Here is a 23409-nt window from a genome sequence, read left to right on the forward strand (position 1 = left end):
AGGAGGGTCGCATGAGTAGAGAAGAAGAAGGATGTTTTTGCCTCGGGAGAGGTACAGTGACAAGGAACGGTAACACACTATTCTTAACTCCTTTTGCTAATGGATTTGCAACTGTTTTACTGATCATTAGAGCTTAAACCTGTCACTGACACTAAATCAGAAGTATAATTATTTGATATTGGCAAAGTAATAAGTTGTTTGATTATATAAGTTTCAAGAAAATTTAATCTGTCATTGAAACAACATGACGAATATTTGATAGGGTACTAAGATTACACATTCGCACATTTTGGCATTTTATCTCTGATCTTTTTACCTATACAACTAATCCATACCCGAAAACATACATAACGCTGACCAGTGATAAGAATCGAACAAATCTCATTTTCGTGAAGCGTTTTTTAGGATCCCGGATGTGACTGACGAGGAAGGAGAGAAAGCTTTGCGGATATTGAAGACATTCCAAGCAGTCCCGGCTGCGTGTCCCACCGTGCCTAGCACATCTCTCGTGGCATCCCCTGCGCTCTCACCCAACCTGTCCATGTTATTAAACATCATTTATATGAGACATTCACACTAAATGTAAACGTAGGTGCACATAAATGCAAACAAACCATCGAGACTAAATGAGCTCACAACTTTAAATCTAAACAATATATTTTTGTTAATTAAACGTAGACGCAAAATTGAGGACTTTGAAAGTGAAACTTACCTCTCGCTAACCATTTTGGTAGCAGCCTTGGACGTAGCAGAAAGAGTTTGTCTCTCTGCAGCTTCAGCAGCGTCTAGTAGTTTATCTAATTTTCAAAAATCAAATCAGACTATTTTTAGTATTATCATTATAAAGATAAGCAAGTGTTATTGAGAAAGCCAATAACAATCAATTTAACGTACTAAGAGCATCAAGTGAAGCCAAAAGAACCTCCCCTGGTACCATTGAGAAAAAAGCTTTCCCTGGCTTAGACTTTACAACTGGACCCATCACCGAGCCACTCACCACTCCCACACCATTCAACATCGTCTTGCTCAATTTCTCAGTCGCTCTCGACAATCTCCTCACTCTATATATGTATTACCACCACAAAAATTATATTACCACCACAAAGATTATGGTTCATAGGAGATAAAGATACAAAGAACTAGAAATATACCCAATAAAAACCCAAAGCGACTAATACCATAACAATATGGCAACTATTTTTCTAAAACTATGATTGGAAGTGAAATCTAAATTGGAACACCCTTGAAAAAGAATCATTCTTGAGTGAATTATTATCATACCGATGAAGATTCTTATTGATTTGATTCTTGTTTGTGGTTACTTGTCTTTGTGACGACTTACCACTCTTCTTCTCAGCCTTTGTAATCATAACCTCACCTCCTTTATGAACCTGTTCTCCCATAAAAAAACAAAACCCAAGATTCAGAATTTGAGATTAATCTATTTTCTTGGGAGAAAAATTTAATGATTAGTTACAAACCTGATTAGTGTAAGCATTACTGCATTTAAACATCCCTCTAATGATTTGCCCTGTACCTCCTGCTATAGCTTTAGACACAACATTGTTATAATCTTCAACCTTAGGCGCAAACTCTTTCCAATCTATTCGATTCTTAACACCCGTAGAAGAAGAAGAAGACGAAGACGAAGACGAAGAGAAACACGAGTTCTCTCTCAAGAAATCGTCTAACAACTCGACACTGTTCAAGAAAACGACGTCGTTTTCGTCGATGGGGAAGAAGGTGACCCCGTAGCTAAGTGGCTCTCCGTCTTTAACCGGCAACGTGAACAGGTAGTCACGTGAATCGAGTTTCACCACTGGCTCGTCTTTAATCACCGGCCATTGTAAGTCATTTCCAATCCTCACGACCATAGCTAAAGCCACACCGTTGTCAAAAACTTGAACAAGCTCGAAGTCTCCGGCGGCGAGCTCCACCGCTTCGGATCCGTCGATGAGATGAGCTCTGCATCCATCAATCTTTAGTAACACTTCATCACTCACTGTTCTGTTCGATGAGTACATGGCGTCTTCTTGTTCTTGTCCATTATACGAAGATGGTTTCGCTCCATTTCTTGAAGTCTTTGATCTGAAAAAAACTCATTTTTACCTATCTTGAAGTTTCTTGATACAGTCTCAAGATTGAATTGTGTGTTTTTTCTTTTTCTGATTTTATAAAAAGAATCTTATCGATTAAGTAAAAAAACAAAAAGAGTTATGTATTAGACAGTGTGTTTTGCTTTCGGTGTTAATCGAGGTACACTACTTTTTTCTAGGACCCAACCATGTTCACATTTGTCCTAGTTATAAATACTAATATTGTTGCCGACATGTAATATGTATTGTGTCACTTGTTTATAAAACTTCATGAAGTTAATGTAAAAGTACAAGTTAAAACGGATGAAACATGAAGTTAATGTAAAAACAAGTTTCAAGTCTTAATGAACAATTCACAGTCTCAGCTAATCTTTATCATATATATATGTACATGCACATTGTGTCTTTTAGAGCATCAAAGAGAAGCCAAAAGGCAAAGAATGAAGACTTCCGTGAGTATTATCATCTTCTTTGTAGCTTTTCTCTCGATTACTACAATCTCATTAGCCAGGAACAGCCCTCTGAAAGATTGTATAAGAAGAAATATAGCACAATTGCTCCCTCTTTCCCCTTTGAATAAGCCCAAAACTTCTCCTTCCGAGGCTATAGAAGACAATTTATGTAGAGATGAAGGACGCATCATTGTGGACAACGTGAAAGTGAATGGAATGTTCCCACAATACAACCCATACCCGAAACCAAGCCCTTTCCGTCGGTGGTTTGTACAATTGATAAACTCGGGACTAAACTGGAGCTAATATAATAACTTTAGTTGTAAACACTAAACAGTGTCGTCCAGTAATATCGGGGGGCTATAAATTACCAAATTCTTTTTTGGGGTTTTATATAAAAGTAAAAAGTACTATTTTTTTTGTCAATTATGAACTCATCTTAATTTTTAAAAAATTTGAAGAACTTTTTGCTAATTATAGAGTTCATTTTGGCTAGGTATGAGATTTTTTGCTAATTTTGTGTACTTTTTTACTAATTTTTAGCCAATTTCATTAATTTGGAGGCCTGGTTGTAAAAGCAACGTAACAGCCGACACCAAAATATCTGGCATCACTTAGATAACTGATGTTTGAATTATAACGTCACTTTTCTTAAACTCAGCATCAGTTTAAATTGACGTTAAAAACTCTTGTTAAAGTATACAAATCCATAATTTTTTTAATTAGTTTATTAAATCTAATTAGAATTGGAATGTACTAACCCAAACAAATTTTAAGTGACTCTCCGTCTTTAATAGGTGACTTGGTTGCATTGCATTGCAAATATTTGTTTATATATATATATATATATATATATATAATTTTTGTTAAACGTAGTTAGGGTTTGTTAATAAATTTACTCTATTTTTTTATTTTTTTTTCATGTCTATTTTGAGTTTGTTTTATTTGTATAGTTTATTTTAATTGATCAGTTTATCTTTTTTCAAATTATGAACAATTTCTTTTATGTTATTTTTAGGTCTTGAATATTTTAATTGGTGGTTGTTTCTTCTTGTGTGACTTACCTATTTCATAAATCAGGTGAGAAAATAATTACTTAAACAGGAACAACAGAGACATATAATACTTATTACATTTAACCTACGAATATTTTTGAAGTTGGAAATACTAGTATTTGTTAGTTATATTTAACCTACAGATGTCGGATGGCAGTTTCTAAGAACAAGTTTTTAGTAGCTCTCTACTTTTATTATATAAGATAATATTGTTGCCGACAATATGTGTTGTCACTTGTTAATCAAACGTTGAGAAAACAACTCAAAACTCTCTCTTGCAACTAAAACAAATCCCTTATCTCCTTTCTTAATCTATATACCACTTATAAATTTAATAAAATGTGATGCTTTTTTAACTTTTAGATTTAATTAAATAAAAAATACAAAAAGAAAAAAAATCAAAAACAACATTCACGCATTCTCCGTCGCCGTCAAAATTTCTCCACCACCGTCAAGCTTTTCATCACCAACGAAACAAAACTTGTTGTTATTTTGTCTCATCTTCACCTCGTCTCAACATCACCTGCTCTAAACTTCAAGTTCTTTACCTCCAAACTTTGGTTTTAGATTTGCAAATTGAAGATTTGATTATGCACATTATTTTAGGTATTTGGTCATGGTTTATGGGTCGTTTAGGACTTTTAATTGCTAACAAATAGATTTAGTAGTTGAATCGTACAATAGATTAGCACCCAAAACCATCCAATGTGAGATCTTGCGATAAGAGAATTAGGTAAAACTAGTAAAACTGGTAGAATTGGTATAACTCTTATAATAAAGTTGAATATCCATAAAATAATTTGTAAGAAAACCTAAGAATGTGTGTACTAGTAAACGTCAGAAAATAATGTTTAAATGTTTAAAAGCAATTGTAATTTTTTTTAAAATATAAAATTTGGGTTGTTATGAAAGTACCTAAACAAGTTGTTCCTTATACTTTTAAGGTTACTTTGTAAATAATAACCAAATTAGGATGACAAACTTATAGAATTGTAGGTTTTAAACATATGATTGCATAAAAAGCTCATAATTATATGTTAATAGACTTCAATCAACGGTGAAACTGAAAAATGTAATTTAAGAGTAGGTAAAACTAATTAAATGAAAAAATCCCAAAGTACAAGTATTTGCAATTTTGGTACAATTATATGTGAACACTAAGTGTAAACACACATATTGCACAAGTGGCAATACAATTAGATTTTTTTTTTTACTTTTTTTCCAGATGCGCGGGTTTTTTTTTCTCAACAACAAATAGTTAATTACAAATAAAATCCAGCTAGTTTCATCTAGTTTTACCAGTATTACTTAAAACCCAGAAATTCAATTCTGAATGAAATCCAGAACAAACAAATCATGATTTTCTTTGTAACCAAAATAAATGAATTTTATCTAGTTTTACTTGTTCAATCAAATTCAACTACTTATCGTTTATGGAGTCACTTACGGTTGGCTTGTACTTCTTCCCGACTTGGTTCCCGAGTTTGTACTTACCGTATCATTATTTCCTTCTCTTTCTTCTTACTGAGGTGGTTTCAGAGATCGTTCATCGTCGCCATTTCTCAAGTGCTGTTCATCACCGCAGTTGTTTCTACTTACATTGAGTTGTTCATCGCCACTATATTTCAGAGTTTTTTCACGCCATTGTTGAATTGTTCATCGCCACCGTTGTTTCTACATACCATTTTTGAGTTGTTGGCTCGTCATTGATTAGTTCACCGCGAATGCTGTTGAAAGCATTTCATCTCTACACTAATCAATGATTTAAATTATCTGATTTACCGAATCTAATTTCAAATACAAACATAAACCCAAAAGTCACAAACCATTTCCTCTCAGCACTAGTGAGTGGAGGATTCAAATTCTCAAGTGCTTTTCATCGTCGTCGATGAGTTGTTAATCGTCTTAGTTGAGTCGTTCATCGCCGACATTGTTTCTACTTACCATTGAGTTGTTCTGGAGTTTCTATCGTTGAGTCTTTCGCTGCCGTTTTTTCTTCCGGGATTGGTTAAAGAGATCGCTCGTCGTTGAGTTGTTCATCGCCACCGTTGTTTCCACATATCATTGAGTTGTTCACTGCAAATGATGTTAAATCCATTTCATCTCAACACTACTATAGGATCCTAATTCCATAATTTAACGACTAGTTTTACCGAGTTATACCAATTTTATATATATAATTTTACTAGTTTTATCTAGTTCTACTAATATTTCAAAATCACACTAGTTTAACCTAGTTATACTAGTATTACTATTCAGAAATTAATAGTATTACTATTCAGAAATTCAAATACGAACATAAATCCAGAATTGAAAAATTCACAATTTTGCTATAAAAAAAACAATAGAAAGGAGAGAGAGGAGGAGGAGCTCTCGAGAGAGGAGTGAGAAAAGAGGAAGATAGTTTTGATTTTAGTTTTTAGGGATTTTTATCTATTTTTGTTGAGAAATTGAGTGGGTCCTGTTAAAATTAAATATTATGTAAAATATGATGTGTAATTTCTCAAATTTTGTTAGGGTAAAATTGTAAATAACCTATTTTCGTATTAAAAATAAATTGTTTAAGAAAATCATTTTATCAAGGGGAGTTTTGAGATTTTGGTTTTAGATTTAAGGACATTTGAGACGATTGCTCATCAAACGTCATGAAGTTAATGTAAAACAATAAAAGTACGTTTGTTCAAAAAAAAAACAATAGGGTAGTGAATGGTAACCAACAAAAAGCGGATTTGAGTTGTTTTTCTTCAAAACCGCAAAGCATCCACCAATCAACAACTTTTAAACAAATTTGGGTTTTTGAAAAAAAAAAAAAAATTTGCTGATTTGTCCAACAGACCATGAGTTAGACCGCCTTTTGAACCATTATCTTCTTTTATCCAGTGTTTTCTTTGAAAACCGCACTTTGAAAACCACGTAAAACAATACAGTTTTTTTAATATTAAAATAGTACATACTTTACTACACCAAAAAAAATAGTACCTACTTTATACAAAAAAAAATACATTCTCTCCTTCTTTTATCTTTTCTTTCTTCCTCTTAGTTTTTTACTTATATGTAATTTAAAAAAAATATACAATTTAAGTATCTAAAGTTTTATTCTTTATGATTGAATTTTTTTAATTCATTTAACAATATATATTTATCATAATGATTTAGGTATCTAAAGTTTATAATTGTATGTAAATGTTTCTTTATAAAAACAAAATAAAAAAATAATATGTATCTATACTAATTATTGATATGTTTTCTAACATTTTTATTAATGGTAATCTGCATGTTTTTGTTTTTTACCATTCAAATATTTTATTGTGAACCTTACTATTTTAATTACCAATCAAACTTTAATTTTAAATAAATTTTGGTATTTAATTTTTTTATTTATTAATACAAATAAATAAAAATATATAATTATACTAGCTATTAATAAAATAATATGAAATCCTTACCACAAATTGTTTTTCACCAATCAAACATTATTTTGTACTGTTTATTTTGGAGTAACCGCACTTGTCCCGCAAATATATTTGTCCCGCACGTACCGCAGTTGAACCGTACCGCACTATCAAATTATTTGTCCCGCACTACTAAATCTGCGGTTACCTTTCGGACACTAAAAGTACAAGTTAAAATGGATGAAACATGAAGTTAATGTAAAACAAGTTTCAAGTCTTAAACTCTTAATTAACAATTTACAGTTTCAGCCTCTCAGCTAATCTCTATCATATATATATGTAATGCTCATTTTTCTCTTAGAACATCAAAGCGAAGCCAAAAGATCAAATAATGAAGACTTCCATGATCATCATCATCATTTTCTTTGTAACTTTCCTCTCGATTATAACAATCTCATTAGCCAAGCAGAGCCCTCTAGAAGATTGCATAAGAAGAAATATAGCACGATCGCTCCCTCCTCCCCCTATGAACAAGCCCAAAACTTCTCCTTCCGACGCTATGGAAGACAATTATCTGTAGAGATGAAGGACGCATCATTGTGTACTACGTGAAAGTGAATGGAAAGTTCCCAAAATACTACGTCAAGGCATTGTGCAATGTATTCGGAGATGACGAGGGGAAGGTGAAGCAATACGTTCTTGAGAAATGGTTAAACCATTCAAAGAAGCTCATCGATAGCTTATCTTGTGCTTCTCTATAAATAATAAAATGTTCTCTTTTATTTTCTAATGATTTTGTTGGATCGGATTAATTAAATTTTAACGAATCAAACTCTGTTTTCAAACCAATCAAATCACGCTATGTTGCATTTTTTTTCATTCAATTAATAGTCTACAAAATCACAAAACATATATAAAAATGATACATCAATAAATAAATTTGTAAAAATAAAATATGTTCGCATTATTTTGATGTCTACACTCCAAAAATATAAAACATTTGAAGATTAATTGACATAACAACCACGAATGAATCTCCACTTACGTAGCTTTCACAACAGATTTAATTGAACCGGAATCACCGGTAATCGAATCGTACCGGAGAAATAAATCGGCAACGATCAAGCTGGCCGTGAGAGTGACCATGTCCTTAGCTGCACACTGTTTATTCGCGGCGCTAGGCGTACCAGTTTGTGGACCGTTAGACCAGTAAAGATAATCAAGCAACTCAGACCCGGTCTGACCAATATACCGGTCCGGTTTAAATTCATCCGGTTCGTCAAAAACATTACCGTCTCTCATCACCATTGGCTGATAGCCACAGAGAAGCTCACCTTTCTTAACCTCAAAAACCGAATCGTGTGAGCTTATCTGAAAATCTTTCCTCGCACGTGCGAACTGCAACGGAACCGGAGGACTAAAACGCAGCGTCTCGTAGACCACGGATTTAACCAGCTCCATTTCGTTAACCGTCTTGTAATCAAGATCCGACCCGGATCCGCAAACTCTCCTGACTTCGGATCTAATCCTCTCCTGTAAACCGGAGTCGCCGGTGATCCTCCCGATCAAAGAAGGTAAAAAGACTGAAAAGCCCCCGTAAGCCTTTAAACCCCATCACGAATAAAAGATTATGAATAGCCTCCTCTCGGGTCAACCCGAAGTCTTCTTGACCGCACCGGATATAATCTCCGGCGTTCTCGTCGATAAAATCGTATAGCTTCTTGTAGTTTCCGGCGATTATTTGAGAAGGGTAAGCCCAAGTATGGAGAAGAATCTCCTCAAGCGGCTGAGGAAGAACGCCAAGTTTTGTAGTTGGGATGACTTGCAACGCAAGCCAAGTGTTGAGTGTTTTCCAACCGTTCTCAGCAATGTCCGGCGATACGGAAACGTCGACGCCCGCGAGAGAGGCGCAGAGGAAACTGAAAATGCAACGTTGGAGTGGGAAGACATATGAAGCGGCGCCGTTTTTGGATATCTCTGATTCGACTGTGCCCCAGAAAGTGTTTAGGTTTGAACGAAGCTCTCGCAACCATACCTTTGAGCTTCGTTTTAGTGTTTCCATCGCGAAATTTTTTATCTGAATGTAAAGATACAAGTAAAACGTTAAAAACCATTAATATATAGTTAAAATACATGTAAAAACGATAAAAAAAAGTATAAAATTAATGTTTTATATATATAGAGAGATAAATCGTTCAATTGTGAATAAGAAAACAGAAAAAATATACTGTTCATCGATTACATAGTCTTTAGTAGTTTTAAGGAATGGTGGAAAACGCCAAACTTCAAGTGTTTGTTTTTTGTTTTTGACTTTCGATTATTTACAATTACACATTTTAGTTGTTTTTTTTAATAGCGCAAGAAATGAATTATTTGTTTAAGTTTTAACTAATTAAAAAGATATGACCTAATTTCATAATGATATCTGGTTTAACACCCATTACCATAGTATTTTAAATTATCTGGCCAGAGATATAATATCTAAACTGTTTCTAACTTTTCATTATTTTTTAATTTTTTAATACACTGATACTCAATAAAAAAATGTGGAATGGAGATTGGAGATGGTCCTGTTTTTACTAAACTTGAAACGTCGTACATGTGCATACCTTTGTTTTTTTTGGTATGACGTATAATAAATTAAAGGCTCACATGATAAAGAAAGGATGACAATTTTTCCAAAAAATTATATCCGTAAACTATCCTTTTTTACCAGGTCTTTTTCATATTCGTTCAATTTTATACAAACTTCAGAAAAATGCTAAAAATAAATCCTCTAAATTACCTGAAACAAAAAAATCCATTAATCGGCTTGAATTTGCCATTAATTAATAGTAAAAAGCTAAAAAAAATTACATGACGTCATAATATGCAGTCTTCAGAAACGCTAAAAACATATATATTTATAGATAGAAATGATAAAAATTTATTAAAAAATAATTTTGATTTTCCTTTTTTTTTTGAGGTTTTATTAATGATATCTAGTTAGATAAATAGAATTCGATATAATAATTAAAAAAAACTAGTTAGGTTAGGTTGGATTCGTACTTTTGGAAGGTTTTTTAAAAATGATTTCTAAAAAAATTACATCTCTTCAGTTACAACAGTGGATATTAATATTACATGTCTGTTAAGTAAAGTCTTGGGTTTAACTTTTTTTTTTTTTTTTGGCAAAGTAATTAATCTCTTCTCCTCTGTCGATATATACTTCTCAAATCCAATTGGTATTATTTAAAAGCTCCAACAATCGTTACTTTGTTTGCTACCTTATTAATTACTTTATATACTCATCATATGTATAATAGTATTAAAGCAACGTATATGTACGAACCTTGGCATGCTTTGGCTCGGTGGTATCGAGATAAACTCCAACTCTAAGGCCGCCGTAGAACTCAAGGCTAGGCCGGAAGTCTCCGATGAGAACATCTCTTTTATCAACTAGATCCATATCAAAGAGATGGCTAAAAGACTTGACGTCGAGGACGGCAATGATGTTAGGGTTAACGTTACCGAAGAAAGGAAACGTCGGAGGGATGTTTGTACGGAACACTGTGCTCTTGTACTTCTCTGCCCTTGTCCGGAAAAACTTGTCGGGCCCTTGGAACCAGAAGTAATCTAAACGGTCCGATAATGGTCCAACCAACGGCCAACCGTACGATCCCGGTATTGTACGGAGGGGAAGCTGCGACGGGGACGGTGCTGACGGTTGCTGTGATGTTAGGGATGTTGACGGTGGTGGCCGTGGGGAAGCAGTCGCCATCGTTCTCAACATCTTTAATTTGAGCTTAGAATTTTTTTTAGAAATTATCACTTCGTGTTCTATTTCTTTCTATGCGGTTGTAGATGTATCTTGGGAGATATAAATAAAAAAAAAAGATAACATGTAGTTATATTTCTGTATATCATTACCAGATGGATTACGTGCATTATTTGTGGACTCTTACGTAAATAACTTTTGTTTATATATTTTGATCTGTATTATATGTTGTTCCTGTTGTGTATAATATTTGACTCTTTTCCTACCAAAAAAAAATATTTGACTCTTTTTTTTCATTGTATATTTGAATTTCATTACTATTAAACATCATTATATTTCCGTAGAAATCAAATGTTCTTTATAAAATATGGACTCTATTTCCAAAACGGAAACCATAGTATATATGGCTTACAGCCAAAAATAAATCTAAATTATATTTGGAGAAGAAAATGGAAATTTAGTCAAGTTTACAGCCAAATGGCTTAATCCAAACAATAAATTAATATATCATATATATAGGATGAATTATTATAAAGTTTTTTACTATGCTATTTGAAATTTTAGTGGTTTTTTTTTGTAGTTTAGAGTATAATAACACTATTACTCAAAGAAGTAAATTGAATTTGGATGTGACCTATATACATTATGTGAATGTGAAAAAGTAGATGGAAAGTTTTCTTTTGTTTTATTTTTCATTAATAAAAATTACGTGTCACATTGGGATAGGCTAGAGAGTGACGTTTATATGTTACGTACATACAAAGTTGTCTTTTATTCTTGGTTTCTTATACGTCTACGTTTACACAAAAAAAAATTATTAATATATATATACAAATTAATATATATATATATATATATATATATCTATTTATATGTGTGTTTATTCCGAAATAAATGTTATTTTAAATATTTCAGCAACATTTAAATGTTAATCGGCGTTTGTATTTAAATTTTCTAATATACTTGATAAAAAAAAATCTTAGTCTTTCAAAAATGTGAGTTATTTCATTAATTCAAAGCAAATGCAAACATAGCAAGTAATGAACGGGAACAATGGCGTAACCATTGATAGTTTGATACCAACGCGATGATTAGGGCCTCCGCTGTTTCAAAACAAGTTTATGCATGCATATACATACATTAAGGGGGTGTTAACATTAAGATAGTCTTCATTTCTAAGACAAAACTTTTTTAAAGTGTATTTTTCAGGAAATATTTCTTATAGCACGATCGCCCAGACAAAATGAAACATATATGCAGAAAATTCTAAAACATTTTAAACTCTATATGGTAGTAGATTATAAGAGTTTAAAATTTTTGTAACCTTTAAAAATCACTATATGGTACTCTCTTTGTATCATAAAGTTTGATGTTCTAGGATTTTTTTTTTGTATCATAAAGGATGATTTCTTTAGTATATTTAATATATTTTTATTGTTGAAATCAAATAACTAATTAATATTTTTATAATAAATAATTAAAAATATATATGCAGTTGAATGACAAGTGTAAGAAAAGTATGAGTAAATAAGTATTAAAAGAAATATATAACAAAAATAATTAATAATAATAAAATATTTATTATTTTCTTAATCTTGGTGAAGATTAGATTATAAGAGTTTAAAATGTTTATAAGAAAAATCAAATGGGAAAAATAACTTCTATGATTTTTTTGGTAGAGGGAACAACTTTTGCATTAAATTCTCATTTTATTCAATGTCGAACTTTCCATACTCAAGATAAAAAGTTGGGACCCCAAAAAAAAAAAGCCGGGACATCACATCATTATTGGTGATATTCTATATGAGTGTTTAAAACTTTTTTTATAGTTAATTTTATTATTATTTTAATGAAATGTCTAAAAGAAAGAATGCTAATGTCTTTATGAAAACATAAAAAGAAATTGAGATGTTTTAAATCTTAATTTATAATTATTTTTAGGACACCCAACCTCTAATTAATCACCAATAAAGGTGGTCTTAACAGAAAAAGAAAGTTAAGACTAACTAATGGAAAAATTGATAGAAGCCAAAGCCATATACTCCTTATTTAATTTGGTTTGATTAGAGTTAGACCATTTCCGTCGGTCATTTGGAAGATGAGTGTTTTTAATAAGAAAACAAAAAAAAATAAAAAACTGAAGAAGGAGAGAGACACAAAATCTCGCAGAAGACAGACCACCCTCTCTCATTTATGTATCATTGATTTAATTTAAAAACAAAAAAATCAAATTAGAAAATATTAATAAAATAATTATGAGGTTCCAGTTTTAAAGGGTTACGGATGCTGATGCCCTAAAACCATTTTTAAAGGGAGAACATGATTGGTGTTCTAAGCTCAATAAAAAGATAAATAAATTGAACAGTAGGCTTAGAACAGATTTTTTGAGTCTTGAATTAGAACAGATTTTAGTCCTGTTCTATGATCACGTGGCAGTACGTCAATGGTTGAGTTTTTTTTGCAACTGAGAAAATTTTTCATTTCTCTTCCTCTTCCAAATTGCATTTAGGTTTTGCGATGAAAAGAGAGAAAACGGCGAAAGCTTCGATTTCTACATCTTCGCCGACTAAGGTTAGTATTTCGGCCAAAAGTGTCTCTGCTTTGCTCTCAATTCTCTGTTGTACTGAGTTTGGAGTTGAGATTCCTGTCTCCGGATTGTCTTAAACCTTCTTTTACAATACTCTCCTCTTACATGCGAGCTTCTCCGATTCTCAGTTTCTGATCGCTTCATAATTTCGCAATTACGCGGCCAAGAAATTCATCAACAACCCCAACGGTTCGTTCTCTTCTTTCTTCTTTCTTCGTTCTTCTTTTTGTTTTCTTCCCGATTATCTTTTCGTCGTATCCTCTGCTCTGTTCGATGTCGCTGTTTCTTTCTCCGACGTAGATTAACGTCGATGAGAATTGTGAACTGTTGACCTATGTTTATCTTTCCCGATTGCTGTTTTATTATTTGCGATTTCTTAATTGCATTGCCTGTTTCTTGCTCATAAAATTCGCCTTGGTCGATTTTACCACATATACCCACCCTGATTTTGTTTTGCGATCCTTGAATTGTTACTCCGTCACCGCTGAGTTCGTTGCATGGTCATCACGATGTCTTGATTCCCATGGTTTAGGGTATAATTTACATCTTTATTGGCGTAGAATTAGCGGTTTGAGACTTTTTTTGCAGTCAGAGAATTGAATTAAGAATGGAATCCTTTTTGCAGATGTTGTAACTGAGTTCATTGAAGGCCTCGTTGAAACTTATCATGGACTTCAGTATTTGGATGGTTTCCCTGAGGTTAAGGTGGTTATACGAGTTGATGTCTCGGCTGAAAAGTACGACAAGGTTGCCGTTATATCAGGTGGGAGTTTTGTGACCAGAGATATTATGTTGTTTGGTTTAGGATTTTGAAAGTCTCTTAAGCGATTCTACTTTTGTATGCAGGTGGAGGCAGTGGGCATGAGCCTGCACATGCTGGTTATGTTGGAGAAGGTATGCTAACAGCGGCTATCTGCGGTGATGTCTTTGCCTCCCCACCAGTTGATTCCATCCTTGCTGTGAGTATTCCAGATGCGGTTTTCTATCTTCCCTCTTCTGTAACTGGTACTGAAGGATGTCTATTGATTGTCAAGGTAGTCAGAGTGGGAAAGAGAGCCACATTCATACAGTTTTATTGTTGCGAGGAATCTTTTCTTCGTGTTTTTGATTAATCTAGTTTCCCCATCAACTCTCTTGGCACTGGTGATCGCTTGAACTTTGCTTGCTGTTATTGGAGTTATTTGGTTCATAGGCACTTTGCTTCCATGTTTTTTTTTATGTAACTTCAATATTCATGTATCAAATGTACAATAAAAATTGATTATTATATTATTAAATCTTATGATCTTAAACATGTTCTTCCAATAACCAATTTCTTAACAAAAGATCTAAACTAATAATCTTATATTATTTTCATAATATTTTTATTTTAAAAACTTGTTCTCAATAAAGATGCCCTAAACTGAAAGTATGAAGATCTTTCTTAAAAAATCAGTGTGGAGGAGAATCAAAAGATCAATAAAACACGTGTCTATCTAACTTATAACCACCGCTTCTGTCCAAAAAAGAAATTAACAAATGCCATGTTACCACCGCGTGATGAAGAAATATCAATATTGGTTACATTATTGATTATATTATTTCAGATGTGACGTTAATCCTTTGATTATATTATAACCTTATTTTCGATTTTTAAAAAAAAACGTTCTTTGAAATGTAAAACAACGTAATATGAATGATTGACTAGTGAAAACAATTTCTACTTCTCTCGATGAGAACTTTGCTTTCACGACTCGAAAGACATGCATGAGAATCTACGTTTCTAGAGTATGAGCAAATGGAGATCTAATTTCAATAAACTAATAACTGAGAGAGGAGACTGGGGAAGGTTCTCGCACCTACAAAAACCCCAAAAACAAAAACATTAACATATGGTCCCAACTCCCAAGTAAGTGATAGATTCTTCACCTACATTTTTGTACTCACGTTATAACTGGTCCCGAGGCACCATACCTTATGATATAGTTTAAAATTAAGCACCGTCATGTCAACTGGTAACAGCTTTTAAAGGGACTTCACATTATTGAATTCACAACAGGAGGAGTAAATAATATATTGAATATTTCGAGCTGGCAACTTATTACAACCAGAAACGAGAAAATCCGATTCTATATAGCATTGCTCAGGATAAGACTTGATTCAGGGGTAATCAGATTTAATTTGCCAATGCATTAGAGTAAATATCCATTAAAAAGAGATGAATCTTTGAAGTCTTTTAATAGAAGCCACACCCTTTGATAGACGACTAGAAAGGAATCTTGATAGACTACAGTCTACATGGAGTAATAATTCACCAAATGTACGAACGGTGGATACTAAGTTGTCCAACAGTCCAAGCCATGGAGTGGTGGAGTGGTCAATGTATGACAATACAAAAAGAAAAGCCTAAATCAGAGAGACTTGGTTAAATTTTCAAGTCCTGTTTTAAAAATTCCCGCTTAGCACCGATTATGCTCGGATAAATCGCTAGCCCATCTTCTCTACCTTGATTAATGATTAATTTCTGTCTATCATCGATTATCCGATTATTTTTGTCTAATTTGATTATAACCTGCTAATTCGATTACTTTTCGTTTAAATTCATGTATACCAATTATTTTTGAAGCCAAATATAAATTAAATCTATATATTTTTGTTATTTAGACATTTAATAATTAAGATTTTTTGATGTTTTACAATAATTAATGTACAAACTTTTAATGAAAATCATAAAAATTTCTTCTAAAGTTACGATTTCATGTGTTTAACGTAATTTTAAAGACAATACTATAGTTTTATATTGTTTTTGATACTTTTTAACATAAACAGAATTATATAAATATCTAGTACTATATATTTTTATTTTATTATTAATTTAATAAATAATCCTAAAACTAATCATCGATTAATAACCGATTTCTCGCTAGGCGCTAGACCCGACCGCCCGACTAACGCCTAACAATTTCTAAAACAGGGCTTTCATAAACTAGCTCTTTACCAAAAGCCTAAATTAAGCCATAGAAAACCAATCGTTGTCAATAATCTACCGAAATAATGAACAATCCTTATAATTCTACCCTCACCTCACTAAACTACTCTGAACTCTCTAACCAGATTCATATAATATTGGTATATTTCAATTTTTCAATGAAAGCTGAAAAGCTTATAATGAATGTTGTAGTTTTTAGAATAGTCTTTGGTTTGAGTTTTGAGTGTTTCCTAAACCCATTGTCACGTATTTTTAGATTGTGGTAAAAATAGTTTTTCATTTTGGTTTTTGTTTTTGTTTGAAAAATTGTTTTTCGTTCACGTAACTTTTATTTTATTTATTCTTCTTCTTTTCTACACATGTGGGGGGGGGGGGGGGTAAGGGATTTTTTTGACCAATGTTATCGATAGATGGATTTTTTTTTGGGTTGAAGAATAGTAGATGATTTTTGACCATCTCTATTAGTTATTAGTTATAAAGGAAAAAATAACAATCTCTAAAGAACATTTTCAATGGTTCTTTATTTTTGTCTGTATATTTTATTATAGAGTAATTTTTGCTATCTATATATATAGAGAAACTCTATTTTTTCCTCTATAAATAGAGTTGAACTATTTTATTTGCAAAATAGTCCTCTTAATCTTTAACTTCTTTTATTTATGACCAAAATAAATAAAATAAGTATTTTTAATAATTAATAATATAAATTTAAGTATAAATATTTATTCTAAAATATTGAGACTACCATTTGCAAAATATAATTTCATGAAAGTGTTACAAAATTTAAAATAAAATAGGTTAGTTTGCAATTTTTGTAAATAAAAGGTGTTAATTGTAAAATAAAAATAATATCTATTTAGAATATTCATTTACAGAGAAAAAATAGGAAAAATCATTGGAGTAAAACTCATCTCTATTAGACTATTTCCAATTGTTTTTTTATTTTTTCATCTATAATAAAGGATTTTTATAATAGAGATAGTTTTGCTCCAATGGTTTTTTCTATTTTTTACTCTATAAAAAAATATTCCCCATACATTCTAACGGTGAGTTTGGTCCCACCAAATCTTTGGCTCCATTTTCTAGAATTGTTGCATTTTACATTCTCACATTTTCCAGGCGCACCAGGTTCTCTACAAATTTATTATTGGAGTTTTTGAAAATCGTTGGGAAACAAAATGGAGGTAAACTAATACAAGATGAATCAATTGTGTAACCCTGCAAAAATGTTTTGAGTGACATGCATATACAAGATTCAAGGTAAAACATTTGTCCATCATTGTTACTGCTTTCAAATGTTAGGGACTTGGAATTTCTAACAAGACATTCTAAATGAAGTGAACAGTAATTTGGGGAAAAGAGCATGTCATTGGACGTAGTAAGTTATTTTGAAGATGCACCGAATCACCGACGCGGAAATACAAGGTAACAATATAGCTTAATTATTTGTTTTAGAGAATTAATTTGTTATGAAATTCTATTGCTTTTGGTTAACATCCATAAATTGTAAACTTTTATGTTCAAAATTCGTTTTTGTCATTATGTTAATATAAATTATAATCGTTCGATAAATTGACCCGTTACGTACGAGTCCATGTATCACTGATTTTTATATTATTGAAATATTTTTTTGTTGTAAGATCAAAATGTTAAGACTTAACCAAAACATGACCTCTAACAATGATAAGAAAACATTAATTGAGTACATTGTTTGAGATAATAATAAATCAGTCTCTTTAAATTAGTACCATACTAAAGGATAACATGGTTTGCACAAAAATAATAAAATAAATAAAAGATAATATGGAAATGAGTTTTATAATAAAAAAAACATAAGAAAAAAACTTACAGCTCTTCTTATAAGTAAAATTTTTTTAGAGATACAGACAGCAGGAAAGTATTATTAATTAGTAGATGTGTAGATGGAAACTGACATGGATTGTACAGAGTGAGCTTTCTCTTGTTTTGTTCTTGAATCATATAAAATGTAGAGTAATAATCTCCAACCATGAATCTGAAATAAAAAGAAAAGATGTAATTAATGAAACTCACCTTGTTTTATTATAAGATTAAAAGTAAAAAGAAAGAACAATGAATCTGAAATAAAAAGAAAGAGACATAAGATGAAAAGAAGTCAATAAGCATGGATAGATTACAATTGTTTTTCTCATACAATTTATAATCGATGTATATGATGTATAAAAAATTAGTGAAAAGCGAGAGATAGGAAATGCCAGAAAAAGATTGAGAATTTGAGTCCAACGTGAAATGGATTTTTCATTTTGTAGAAGAAGATAAAAAGGTTTAAAAGATCGTGGTGCAGTGTATGAGAAAATTTAGGGATTCTATGATTTTTTATTTTATTTTATTTTTTTAAAATATGTAGGAAAAAAAATGAGGAAGTTATGTATTTTTTTGGGGTAAAATGTTATTTAAACCATGAACCTGAACTTTGTTGTAGGCCATTTAAAATATCAACTTTTGTTGACGAGTTTTTTTAAACATGAAGTTTCGTTGACCAAGCAAAAAAAGATTTATAGGAAGTCGTCACGTATTAAGATTTAGGTATGATTTGATTGTATAATTTAGGGTATATTCGTGGAATGTGGGATAGAAATCTTCGTAGTTAATTAGGTAATATATTCTTAACAATGACGATATATATTATAGGTGCAGTTAAGGATAGAAGTTGAGTCAAATTTTGAATTAGGAATATATTACAAAACTAAAAATGGGGCTTAGTAAGATTTTGGAATATTATTAAAAGACTGATATCTGTCAAATTAAATAATTTAAGTTATTTAAGTTATGAGATTGAATAGCGTAATCAATGTATTTAATCGTTTGACTTGATAAGAATATAAACTAATTTAATGTAGATTAACTTTTTTGCAGCCCATTATTCATTTGATTGGAGGCGTTAGTATATCCATCGAGAAAGTGATAATTCGTTACAATATCCGATTAATAATTTTCGGGTTATTTCTAATTTAAAACCCAATCCATCGTATTCAAATGTCTTATTTAACTTTAATGACTTATCTTCAGTCAAATTTCGATAGGGGCATTTTCAGACTAAACTAAAGTTGTACTTCTTTTTTACTAATATATGGATAATGTCATTATTGTCAATATATGATATAAGAAAAAAAAGATTTTCCTGGTCCAAGTATTAAACGGTCCTCCTCAAAAATCTAATACAAGGAGGCCTACACCATCTCACAACTCTCAAACCCAAAATTCACAGGGAGTTCTACCAATATCAATAATTATATTCCACATAGTGCAGTTTTTTACATTTCTTCTTAAAAAATTAGAAGCTTATTTGGATCAGGCGGAGAACCATATAAGACTCATCCAATAACTTTGATCTTTACTTCTGCAAGTAATGAGTTTTTAGAGGTGAGACCTATTTTTTTTCTTTGTCGGATAAGTCAGCTTATGACGGCTGAGTTATGGTTAAGCACTATAACTCAGCCGTAACAACATTTCATAAGTCAGCCGTTGTTCGTAACTCAACCAGCCGGAAAATGTTATTTCAGTCATGTCGTAGTAATAATTCAGCCAAAATTTTGACAACTCAACCATCGAGTGAAAACTCAGCCAGGTATCTTTAAGTCAGCCGTAACGCTTGGCTGAGTTATGCTCTAAGTCAGCCGTCCGCTCTTACCTCAGCCGAAACATACTATAACTCAGCCGTCATTACCTCTGTAACGCGATATGGCTGAGTTATTTAATACACGTCAATGATTTCTGACGTGGCAATGACATTTTTGTAATTACATTTTTTTCTGTAACATAAAACAAGGGCACGCTGGGTATTTTGAAAATACCCGAAATATCCTAGTAATAAAAAAATGATTTATTTGTTTTGGTAATATTACCTAATTTGGAGTACATCTGAGTAAATCTCCTTTTATTTGCAGTAAATATTTTACATACCATTCCAACTAAAAAAATACAGCAAAATCAATATGGAAACCGAAACTATGATATATTTAACCACACTTTCTATTGTGTATTGGAGATATTCTATTTATGAATCTTTTGCAAACAAAGAGAACAACAATTTGATTCCTATTTTGTTTTCCAAAACCTGTGAGCTTTGATTCTTAATGTAAAAAGAACTCAGATTCACATTTATTTAAATATTATAATTAATATCTATAAACTTAATAAATTTTAAAATATTACGAATATGTAAAATTGAACGTTTTTTTTTTGTTTATCAACCATTGAACCATAACTGGCTGACCCATTAGCTAGCATGACTCGATCTCTGGTGTGATGGTGCCTTCTACAAATGGACTTATATCTCCTGCCACTGCACTAAGGTCACTTCACTTTAAAATACTATATAATATGGTTATAATTAGATGGGTTATAAAGAGGAGATGTTGGAATTAATAAAATATTATTAAATTTGTGCTAACACGTATTAAATCCTCATTTTATTATTTGTCAACACTATTAATATTAGAATATTTGACATAGAAAAGTTAAGTTGATTTAACTAAGATAGTGTAAAATAAGTTGATAAATTGGCTTATCCTATAAAGCACAAGTTAGATATCCAATCAAATTAAGCCACATCAAAGTCTTTTTTTTTTTATTTTTTTTAAAGACAAAAATCCATTTATGAGAAAAACAAAACATGATCATGCAAAATAATTTTTTAAAAACTAAAAAAGTCACAAACACAACTGCTTAAAAAAATTCATTCCTAATTTTACTCCCCACTAATAGCTCCACGTTCATGGTTGTTTACAACATATCTATCTTTTATATAAATCCAATTTCAGTTTATACCTTCTTCATTTTTGTTTGAAAAAAAAATCCAAATACAAAAAACAAAGCACCACAAAACAACTTTTATCTTCGATTACAAATTTACCAGTCACCCCCACCATATTGACGGCCAACCACCAGATCCATACCTTTTGTTTGATCAACCATAGCCTTCTCTATATACACTACCACGAAAACCTCTTTGAAAAAGGTTATCAAGCCATCGGCTGATTTTTCAAGGACTTAGTGTGTCGATGCAACATCCGAAGGTCGCCTAATATTGTCAATCCATTGGTCGCGTATCCCTCAAGCACGTACAAGCATGTGTGTAACTTATTCCAGTCATCCTTGCTTTCTATCCCCTCTTAAAAACTTATGTTACCAGGGTTCTCATAATTTTAATCCTCGTCTTATTAACTTAGGTGAGCCACATTAGAGCCACGTCAGAGATGCCAAAGAGTGAAATATGTTTAATCAAATCCGAAAGAAATAAGATAATCAATAATTCTTCTATCGCTTTCTTTTTCGTGAAATTTTTAAGCAAATTTTCAATTTTTATGCATCTAAGACGTTTTAATTTTTTACTTGGTTTTAGGAAGAATAACACACAATTCAATGGCATATACCAACGAGCATCACAGAATATTTTTATATTCTCATACCATTGGAAGAAGGTATTTCCTGTTCTCATGCATTTGTATTGTGTATGTGTTTTTCATATGAGATCCATATTTGGTTATTTGAAAGCCTTTGCTAATGAATTAATGTCATTTTTCATAGATGTATCCTTTTATGAGATCAAGAGCTATAAATTCTCTGAAAAATGTTTATTTTGCATTGTTTTTTGTGTAATATATATTGTTTACACAAAAATATTTATTTCGCATTGTTTTTGTGTAACATATATATATATATATATGCATTTTTGAGTATGTCTCTTTTTAATATGTATCATATATATAAATGTATATGACTTTTCATATTTGTTTTCATCTAAAGAGCTACGTTTGCATTCTCATGTTTTTGCTGGACGTGGTGTATCCATGGCACACTCTCCATTGCTATGGGTTTTTTTAATTTTCTATGTTTTCTAACAGGTAACAGGTGAACTAGAAGAGAAACCAGAAGATAACGAATAACATATGAATTAGACGAAGATTAAATAGATAATGCTTAGAAAAAAAAACATCTAACTTGGAAACGAAACTGAACATGAAGACACAAACTAAAGCAAAGACAAGTAAATAACCAAGAAACGTTAGGAGCGAGGAAAATAGTAGAAGACGAAATAGCAGTAGAAGATGAAATAGAACATAACACACCATAAGTTTGTATTGAATCAACTTCACAAGGATAAATTTTGTGTCTAATACCAAGAATATAAGCCTAATTAATTATTCTTTGTATTAATTCTTTGAAATACATGTAAATTTTTGCATTACCGCTTTTGTATATATATTCTCTGAAACATCATTAGATATTAGTTATATCTGGAAGACTATTAATTTCTTTTGCATTCAACTAAAATTTTATTACTATATCAAGTAAGAAAACAAAAATTTCAAATGCATAAAACAAATTATTGTTTTACCACATGAACACTTTTTTTCTACTTGGTTAATAACATTTAAAAAAAATATATAATATAATTATTTTTTCCGTGCATAGCACCAGGTATAATTTGGCTTTGTGAATTTGAAAGAGCTTTTAGTGGTTGATCATATGATCGAACAGAGGATATGGATTTGGTGGTGAATTGGTAATCGAAAACAAAAGTGGTTTCGTGGTGCTTTTTTGTGTACAGAGATTTTTTTTTTTTTTTTTGCTAAGCAGGTAAATATCATTAGATGAATGAACCAAAAAGATGTACCTTGCCAAAAAAAATTGAAAAACAAGGATACATTTTATACATCCGAGTCTCTCAAAAAAAAAGAATTTGGGGGATTTTTTAGTGTGCAGAGAAAGTTGAAGAGGATTTATATAGAAATGGTATTTGTTGTAAACCACCGTGAACGTGGATATGTTAGTGGGAGTGAAATTAGGAATGATTTTCAGTTGTGTTTCTCGTATAAGAGGAAGATGAAAAAGGTGAACGACACAAAAAAATGGAGATGAAATGTGTTTTAGATGCTTCCCTTAGGGTTATACATTTTATGGGCTTCTCTGTGGGCTTGTACCAAATATATTATTGTAAATAAAAAACCCATCGTAAGTTTTTTTCTAAAGGATTTTTATTAACCATAATCATTTGTTAATTTTGATTTTTTTTTTTCCAGTGTAAACAAAAAATCTGATGTGGCTTATTTTTTATCGG

General features: G+C 31.4%; 2 protein-coding genes, 2 long non-coding RNA genes and 1 pseudogene across 6 annotated transcripts; 3 read left to right on the forward strand and 2 right to left on the reverse strand.

Annotated features, from left to right (window-relative positions):
- Nucleotides 1-211: 211 nt before the first annotated feature.
- On the reverse strand, nt 212-2329 carry LOC104728050 (senescence/dehydration-associated protein At4g35985, chloroplastic). Its single transcript, XM_019231528.2, has 5 exons — nt 1482-2329; nt 1282-1391; nt 895-1061; nt 713-797; nt 212-535 (listed from the first exon to the last, which is right to left on the reverse strand). Exons 1-5 carry the CDS (start codon nt 2022-2024, stop codon nt 382-384), a joined length of 1059 nt encoding a protein of 352 aa, XP_019087073.1. The 5' UTR covers nt 2025-2329; the 3' UTR covers nt 212-381.
- Nucleotides 2330-7934: 5605 nt separating this feature from the next.
- On the reverse strand, nt 7935-11023 carry LOC104723616 (linolenate hydroperoxide lyase, chloroplastic-like; annotated as a pseudogene). Its single transcript, XR_015571211.1, has 2 exons — nt 10327-11023; nt 7935-9072 (listed from the first exon to the last, which is right to left on the reverse strand). The product of XR_015571211.1 is annotated as a linolenate hydroperoxide lyase, chloroplastic-like (transcript).
- Nucleotides 11024-13485: 2462 nt separating this feature from the next.
- On the forward strand, nt 13486-14631 carry LOC104723617 (putative 3,4-dihydroxy-2-butanone kinase; the record flags this gene model as incomplete). Its single annotated transcript, XM_087472442.1, has 3 exons — nt 13486-13528; nt 13965-14102; nt 14186-14631. Coding segments are annotated over 3 exons (447 nt in total), but the record flags the coding sequence as incomplete, so codon positions are not given.
- Nucleotides 14632-17352: 2721 nt separating this feature from the next.
- On the forward strand, nt 17353-19470 carry LOC104723618 (uncharacterized). Of its 2 annotated transcripts, none has more exons than XR_757380.2 (3): nt 17353-17567; nt 17646-17732; nt 19203-19470. It is a non-coding gene; the product is annotated as an uncharacterized LOC104723618 (long non-coding RNA). The 2 variants fall into 2 exon arrangements; XR_015570485.1 differs by having other exon boundaries at nt 17653-17732.
- A 1665-nt stretch (nt 19471-21135) lies between these two features.
- Nucleotides 21136-22281, forward strand: LOC147934029 (uncharacterized). Its single transcript, XR_015570666.1, has 3 exons — nt 21136-21419; nt 21518-21769; nt 22193-22281. It is a non-coding gene; the product is annotated as an uncharacterized LOC147934029 (long non-coding RNA).
- Nucleotides 22282-23409: the final 1128 nt, after the last annotated feature.

Source organism: Camelina sativa, chromosome 11, assembly GCF_030686135.1.
Source record: "Camelina sativa cultivar CO46 ecotype springtype chromosome 11, ASM3068613v1".
In the NCBI taxonomy this organism is placed as follows: Eukaryota; Viridiplantae; Streptophyta; class Magnoliopsida; order Brassicales; family Brassicaceae; genus Camelina; species Camelina sativa.